The sequence below is a fragment of the Eucyclogobius newberryi genome, unplaced genomic scaffold (assembly GCF_026437365.1).
Source record: "Eucyclogobius newberryi isolate DKJ021-1_F unplaced genomic scaffold, fEucNew1.0.hap1 SCAF_14, whole genome shotgun sequence".
NCBI classification, from domain to species: Eukaryota; Metazoa; Chordata; class Actinopteri; order Gobiiformes; family Gobiidae; genus Eucyclogobius; species Eucyclogobius newberryi.
The window spans coordinates 29,468,560-29,477,419 of NW_027315768.1; the positions used below are offsets into that span (position 1 = coordinate 29,468,560).

Here is an 8,860-nt window from a genome sequence, read left to right on the forward strand (position 1 = left end):
CTCGGCTCAGAGCCCGAGGGAGACATTCAGAGTCGCAGAGCTCAGATCAGTGACAGGTAAAGGGCCGGATCACCGCAAACAGCACGAGAGCGGGGAGGATAAGAGGGAGGTAAATGACAGAGAGCTGCGGCAATTTCCACGTTATCGCCGAGGCAGACTTGTAGAAAGGCGACGCAAATTCTAATGAATGCTCCGGCCGCTCGAATCACTGTTATTCGAAACATCTACAGGCGCCGTACCTGTTTTTTTTTTTACGGTCTTGCAAATGTGAAAAACGGAGCTAGTTCATTTGAAATTGTTTGCGGTGACAAAAAGACCTAAACCTCACTTTCTTTCTTTCCTCAGGCGTTCCAAGCGACGCGATTATCATTCACGGCGATGAGTTTACGGGCGCTTTTCAAAACGTTTGCGAAAGGCCAGGGCGGACTCTGGATGTAACGGTAATGCAAGTGACAACTAGCGTGCTAACAGCGCACTTCCTGGTTCATGGGACGATGAGGTGATGAATGTGCCTTGTTTCGACGCTAGAATCTGTATCGAGGACAAAACAGCCCCTTGAATTGTCTGATGTCTTAACATAAAGAGGAAGAATAGACTTATTACTCGTTATCTTTCGTCATATTTTGTTGTTCACGTTTTAAAAGCCACTGTCAATTAGTCGAGTGGTTTTGCGCCAAGTTCAGATTCGTTCATTAACAGCACTTTTGCAATTTATTGGAGCCATAATTGCTTTTTGATCAAACAGCTTAGTCCGAGTTCATGTTTTAATTCACTTGTTTGTGTATTAATTTGGAAAACAATCAAATGTGTTGTTACAGTTCCAGGATGTAAAAGGTATGAAAAGATGTTTTATTGTTCTCGGTGTTTGGAGAGGATTGACTTCATGTTCCTACCCTGTGCGCCTCGTTGTCATGTGCCCGCCGTTGCTGGTCCAGCTCTTCATATGGAGGCACCACGCCCTCCCTGCGAGCCTGCTGGTACTCCCTCCTCAGCTGCTGGATCCTGTCCAAACTGTAAACACAAACAGGACAACATCAGTAAACAGAGAGAAATGTTCAGGAATCAATCAATCAATCAATCAATCAATCAATCAATGGTTTATTTATAACTGTTCTACATATACTATAAAGTTTTACACCAATCGAGTGAGTATTTGTGGAGAAAATGTTGAAAAATGTGTGGAATATGACAGGAAGTGACATCACACAAGATGACAGGAAGTGACATCACACTAGAGATACTCGTTCCAGTCAAAGTTTATGCAGAATTTACACAACGAAACAGCTTTTTTGACCGTCTGAACAAGAAGTCAACAAAATAAAGTCGATCTCATATATTTTTATTACAAACAAATGTGACATTAGATGAGTTTTTTCCCAGTGTCTGCTGGGTAACTTCCTAGTGTGATGTCATCAATTACAAACAGGAAGTGAAATTAAAAACCTAAAAAAATGTGCCATTCTTTTGGGCAAAATTCAAAATATAATGAGTCGTCCAACATGTCAGAGGCACTTTAAGAGCCGCTTTTACAATATATCTGACCTGGGGCAAAACAAATAGTACTTTCATACATGGACTAAAGGACTAAACCAGGACTAAACCAGGACTAAACCAGGACCGAACCAGGACCGAACTGAACTAGGACCGAACCAGGACCAAACTAGGACCGAACCAGGACCGAACTAGGACGAAACCAGGACTGAACCAGGACCGAACCAGGACCGAACTAGGACGAAACCAGGACTGAACCAGGACCGAACCAGGACCGAACTAGGACGAAACCAGGACTGAACTAGGAACGAACCAGGACTGAACTAGGAACGAACCAGGACCGAACTAGGACGAAACCAGGACCGAACCAGGACCAAACCAGGATCAAACTAGGACCGAACCAAGACCAAACCAGGATCAAACCAGGACAAATATCAAGGCAGCCTTCATAAGAAATGTTATTTACATACAAGTCTATTAAGTTATGTAATGACCAAGGTTTATCTCCTCCTCAACCCACTCACAAGGTTAAATGTTAGTGACGTTTTTCCTTAGTGTTTAAAGTTTACAGAAGCAGTTGAACTTAATGAGAATATTAAGCACTAATGAGCTGGAGGAGACGTTCTCATTACCAGACCAGAACACAATGAACTACTGCAGCAAAATCCATCTATGCTAATACAGCCCGTAATTAGCCAATGAAGCTAGCAGAAGGAAAACAGCAGTTACACAGGAACTAAACAGGACCATGTTTTTCAGCCTTGTTAGCTCAACCCGAGTCAAGACGTGCCACATTGGAACGCAAGGGGTTATTAGGATGAGCAAAGAAGTTATTCCACGCGTTACAACAATAAATTAAAGTTGGAACGGTCAGGGTAGTAATATGTTAAACTGCACCTACACGATGGCACATATGGAATGACTAGAATTAGCAAGGTCCCAGGTAGAAAGGCATAAAAAGGTGTAAAAAGCTACACAATGATTCGCTTTGATGACCCCTGTGGCTTAATACGTGTAGATAATCTCCATACGCACAAAGTTGAGGTAGGTTAAGGTCATTTAAAGGGGGATATATTAAGCAAAATCAAACCTTAAGATCTTTTAATCATATTATAATTGTTTCTCCAGCAGTTTGTTGTGATGTCGTTTTGATGTCATACCGTACGAGTGAATCCGGTGGAAAACAACTCTGCAGTTTCAAACCCGGAAGAAAGCAGTACGTGTTTCTTTTATTTAAAGTCGGTTTTAGATCAATGCTGTGATTTATGTCCAAAATACAAACAAAAAAACAACGGTGTTATTGATTATCAAAAGTAACAACACATCTTGACAGAAAGAGAGAAAATACTGCTTTAGTAAATGCAATAATTATGAGGCAATGTATATTTACGAAGGAAAAATATCTCGGTACAACTAAATAAACTAGTCAAAATTACTCAATGAAGATGACTGTTCTACCGTATTTTTCACACTATAAGGCGCACTTGGATTATAAGGCGCAGTCAATGAATGGTCTATTTTCCATCATTTTTTCTTATATAAGGCGCACCGGATTATAAGACACATTAAGCGAAACAAAATCACTCCGAGGTCAGTAAACACAACCAGAATTCATCCATATATAAGGCGCACTGGATTATAAGGCGCACTGTTGTATTTTGAGAAAATTAAAGGCTTTTAGGTGCTCCTTATAGCACGGAAAATACAGTACTGCAATCAAATAGTAACATTTAAAGGTTCATTGTACATCCAAACATGCCAATATTATGAACATATGATCTTAATAGTGCATTTTTCTGTAACGATTGACTCAAAGTACAACTCGTATGTACATGTAGGCCCACGCACTCGTGATGGAAGCGTAGGGAGTCATCTTGTGCAAACGTCAATGTGAGTCACTGAAAAAATGAAGAAGAAAAACAGTACTGTGCGTTTTCATGTGAACGGGAAATACAAATGTACGCCATTTATTGAAGGTAATGTAAGAGCAGAAAAGGTAAAATAGTGCTACATTTCCACTGCCTTGTACTAATATACTGGGGTCGTAGTGAGGCCACGGAGAGAGTTTACTCTGTTGCATCACTAGTTCAAGCAGATGAAGAGGAAATTAGAGTTTGACATTTCTTCATAGTTTTTAGCTCTTTAAATACATACAAACATACTATTTTGCATTAGTTCTACCACTACTACCTACTTCTGCTACAACTTTATTGTCCAATTTTGAAAGTGCATGTGAAAGTAAGTCATTTAAACTGCATTAACCCATATGTTTATTATTATTTAAAGGGGATGTATCAAGTAAAATTGAATGAGCTTTAAATCAGTGTTTCCATCTCATTAGTTTACTCAAAGTTGTATGTGGATTCATTCATGCCTGTATTTTCCTGCAAATGAGGATTAAGAGCTTAGTTTTTACTTACCCCCCCTATCCCCGCCCACAGCTCTGTGCTTACTTAGACAAATTAAGAATCCGAGTGAAACATGCATGTTCTAAAATGTCACAGAGCCTCTTTTTAATAATGAAAACATGTAAATGACAATGTGCTGCTTGTTACGGTGAAACGTCACTATGACGGGGCGGAGCTTACCAGTTCTGCAGTTTTTAGCAGGAAGTCAATGGAGCTCTTTCGATTATCAAGCCTTTTTAGAACAACATTGCAGTTTACAATGAACAAAATGTAAAAGTATGATTGACTTATGTTAAATAATAAGTATCTGGAAAAAGCAAAATACTTCAATGTCAAGTTTGGTGTGTAAATTGCAATTGTAAGGTGGACAAAGTGGGACATTTGTTTTTATTGATTTGTGGGATTTTTATTGATTTGTGGGATTGTCTTTCAATTTATGTCTGTTTTTCTTTATCTGGTCGTGTTTCGTTTGATTTTTTATGTTTCTCTATCTTTTTTGTTCTTTATAAATTAGAAAAATAAATCTTTAAAAAAAAAAAAGTAAATTGCACTTCAAAAATTTACAAATTCAACAGACTAATCCCTGACACACAGAGCTGGAAGAAAAAGTAGAGCAGTCGTTCTAAACACAATTTAGTTATTCTTAATTATGTATCAACTCTGGGGACGTCACGCTATAAAATTTGTACTGAAAACTCATCAATCATCATTTTCTTTCATTCCCACTGCACAACACGTTAATATTCCTCCAAGTTTGTGACCAGCTTTACTACATCAAACTTCCTGAATGACAAAATAACGTGACAAAAACTGCCAGATAAAAATGTACTTTACGTTGAGATGTATTTTTTGGACTACAGACTGAATGAAAAAAATACTAAATCTATCTAAATACTAAAAGTCAACTAAAATCAGAGTTATTATTTTCAATTTCTTACGAATATATTACGAATATATCACGATTATGGATTAATTCCATTCTAACCTCCATTGAGTTACTTCTGAATACAAACGCAACTTCGACCTTTCCCAACAGAAGAGAAGAAAGAGCAAAACATCCTCACGAAGCCTTCAAACATTATTGAATGCCATTTTTCAAACCGCGCCCGTTTCAGTATTCAGTATCCTGCTCTCCGTGCGTTTGCATCGGCCACTCTAATTTGCGATGTCCTTTTTCTGACCCTTTCGCTTTATGTCCAGAGGCTGAAAGACGGTGTAATTTCCGCTGCATTAATGCATTAAAACATATTAGATCCCGTCTCGTTTTCGCAGATACGATCTCGCCCTAAACTACGGCCGCCGACGCACGTGCCGCCTCTCCATTACCTTCAGTTAAAACTCCACTCATCTATCTTTAATGCTGCGGCTCGGTGTGGTCATGGCGACGCAGGGAAACTAATTGAATGCGGCTGGACGCTGTAGGTTCATTTTTCCACATCGGCTCTTCTACCCAAGGCTCCGGACTGGCATTGGAAGGCGGTCACATTAGTATGAAGTATAGAGAGGCGCATTAGGGGGAAGTATAATCTGGTTTTGGGGTGTGTTGGCGGCGCGGCGTGTGCGTGAGCCGGGAGGAAGCGGCGTCAGCAGTAACGGGGATGTACTGAGCCAAAAAGGAGAGGAGGGGAGTATAAGAGGCTTAGGTTCACCTGACGGAGTCGCAGCGCTGCGGTTTATGACCCGTTTTTGGCGCTGGGGCAGGTCTCTACGGCGCGGGAAACGGAGGTAGAAGAAGAGGTACGCGGTCGTGAAGTATTGGTTTGAAGTGGAATTGTGGTCGGACGCAGGCTGTGGCAATAGGCCCGAGTTTGGAGAGGTCAATTGATACCAGCCTTAAAGTGCCCTTGACAGGTTTTTATGATTTTCTAATTTTGATAGTATTTGGTGTATTTGAACCTACATATAAATGGTAGTTTTACACCAATCGAGTGGATATTTGTGGCGAAAACGTAGAAAAATGTGTAGAAAATGACAGGAAGTGACATCAAAATAGGACAACTCATTCAAGTTTATGCATAATTTACACAAAGAAACTATTTTTTTGACCCTCTAAACATTAATTCAAAATAAAGTCGCTCTTCTTATTTGTGAAATAAAAACAATTGTGACATTAGATGAGTTTTTTCCCAGTGTTTGCTGGGTCATTTCCTAGTGTGATGTCATCAATTACAAAGAGGAAGTGAAATTATAAACCTAAAAATGTGCTATTCTGTGATAACATGTATTTATTGATTTATTTTTTGCATAATTCAAAATATATTTACAACAAATCCTACCATTTCTTTCCTTTTCTCCTTCTTCCACACCCATTCCCGCTTCTCAAAGTGTGACCTGTTTTATGGTAACAAACTTTCTGAATGATCAATATGACTTAAACAGCAGGATAAAAAAGCCCTTTAAATACAGAAAGGATTTCTAAAATTATACATAATATAGTTAAAAAAATGTCAGTTTTCAATCAATTTGAATCTAAAAAAAAATCACGATTATAATTTTATTCTCTTTTCAATTACCGTATCAGGGGTGTCCAAACTTTTTCACCGAGGGCCGCATTTTGAAACTTGAGTGCCAGAAAAAACAACATTGAATTTGTTGAATACATTTGACATAGTTTCCATGAGCCGCCACACCTTTAATTTTACTTAGAACATTAATATTAGGTTGGTATAACATCAAAATGCTTTAGCTTTTCAAATTTTACAGTAAAAAGTATTACTTTTTGCTGTTTGGACAAACTTAGAGGGAATCCGGAGGGCCAACAAAAAATGGACAGAGGGCCGCTTTTGGCCCCGGGGCCTTAGTTTGGACATGCCTGTCGTATATAGTCACCAGAATGATCACAATTATCCATTAACAATATTCTCACTTTACCAGAGTTTGCTTTGTGTCATACATCTAATTTGCATATACACACAAGCACATACAATGCACAGACATTAAAGCAGTGCATTGTAAGGACCCGGGCCAGGAAAGACACGCTGAAGATGAGCAATAAGCCGTAAAGCACAAGTCAACCCACCGCTATGTAAGGATTAAAGGCAGTTACATGCCTAAAACACAGATGAAATCCATGCAGCCCGAGTAAAGCCTGGCCCCATCCACATGCCATTAATTTAGTCCAGGGCAGGCGCACACCTACACGCTCATAAATGTAAAGAGTACTTTGCAGGATTTATGACTGCGCATAAAAGAGCGCGGGTCGAGCTGGAGGTGGAATATAAACATGATAAACAAAGACATAACGGCGCACACCCACACAGGCGTTTCCATGAGGATGCTATCGATTAGCCTCCCACAAACAAACAGGTCGTGAAAAAGCACTCGTAGCATGTACGACTTCTGCCGCTCATTAAAATAACATTGTCGGCTGCCGTGGCATTAGTCCGTGCCCCCGCGCATAATGAGACATTTGTTTGGGCAAGATATTTGGAGAAATGTAGATGAATGGAAGAGGAAGGGAAGTGAAAGACATGGTGTTGGTTCTTGTTTTAAATACCGTATTTTCCAGACTATAAGTTGCACCTTTTTTCATAGTTTTGGCCGGGGTGCGACTTATACTTATATTTATACTTATACTCCAGAGCGATTTATGTGTGATATTATTTGTTATTTTCACAATTGCAACTGCATTTCATACTCCAGAGCAACTTACATGTTTTTTTCTTCTCTATTATGCATTTTTTGGCTGGTGCGACTTATACTCCAGTGCAACTTATAGTCCGGATTTCAGATCAGAGAGACTTTAAAGTAGCATCAACACACACAAACGTTACAGTCTTGTACTTAACACAATTTGACCTGTCGGACTGAAGAACTTGTTGACACCTAATTCAAAGTTTTAACTCCAAAAATGTGTGGGAAATTAGATCCCCCCTCACGAATTTTCAGTGTGATCTAGTTTACTAAAAAAGGAAATAAGACATTCAAAATCCCCTCTGTATCTCTTTTGCATCTAACACAACACAAATGAAGCAAGAAATTTAAATCTGGCTCTAGGTTTACAAAACATACAGTGCCCTATTTATAGAGGAAAACAGAATAATGTAAAAGTTGACATAGGTTAATTTCACAAGTTTCAAATTGATATCTCAAAATCTAAAATGTCTTCATATTCATCTGCCGTGTCTCGCCTCAACCACAACTCCAGCCCTATTTTTGACAGATTCTTTAGCACAAACAAGTCAAAATCTGGATCTGAAGTTGATGTGCAATTATTAGTTTTCGAGTTATAACGGCTGAATGTATCTGTATCAACCTCGCCACTGCAAAACAAATCGTGAAAACTAGCAATGAGACTGAAAGTGTAACAAATTCTCTTTTAGTTTTGTTTAATTTATTCCTGATTTAACCAGGGAAAGTCCCGTTTGGAATCTCGAAACGACAGGCGCAGAATCCTCGCCCTGTTCGGTCCCGTTTGGAATCGGCCTGAACGATTCCGCAGCGCTGCCCGTTGCTCCGACACATCCATCTCGACTCTGTCACACCAATAATAATTTCATAAATGTTTAAAATGAGAATCTTGGCAGGGCTGTTATTATTACCGCCATTAATAATTAAGACTCCGGTCCCATTTATAACGCGCTGAGGTTTGCCCCGCGATCCATCAGCGTCTGGAGCAACAAGAACCGCTACTGTGGCTACAAAGTTTGAATATTTACACTATTACCACAACGTTTTTTTACTACACATTATAATTCAAACTAGATATATATCGCGATAACATCAAAATGCCAAAAGTGTGTGAAGTATGTGAAAAGTCGCAATTAGCAAAGGAAATTAGCTCATTTCCTTTGCGAACGAAAAAATAACTCATGGGATTCTTGTTTTCGATTGACTGAAATCTGGTGGTCAGAATCAAAATCAGAATCAGAAAAGGCTTTATTGCCATTTGTTGATGAAAAAAAAATCACAAACATAGGAACTTGTCCTGGTGGTTCGGTGCAACAAACAACAAACATTGA

The 8,860-nt window shown here is 39.2% G+C and overlaps 1 protein-coding gene across 1 annotated transcript in view; it reads right to left on the minus strand.

Moving 5' to 3' along the window:
- The window catches only part of pard3bb (par-3 family cell polarity regulator beta b), a 352,270-nt gene that overhangs the window by 105,291 nt on the left and 238,119 nt on the right, over positions 1-8,860 (minus strand). Inside the window, exon 23 of the mRNA XM_072445192.1 lies at positions 894-1,011. Within this exon, the coding sequence (XP_072301293.1) occupies positions 894-1,011 (118 nt within the window). The remainder of the gene's footprint in view (positions 1-893; positions 1,012-8,860) is intronic.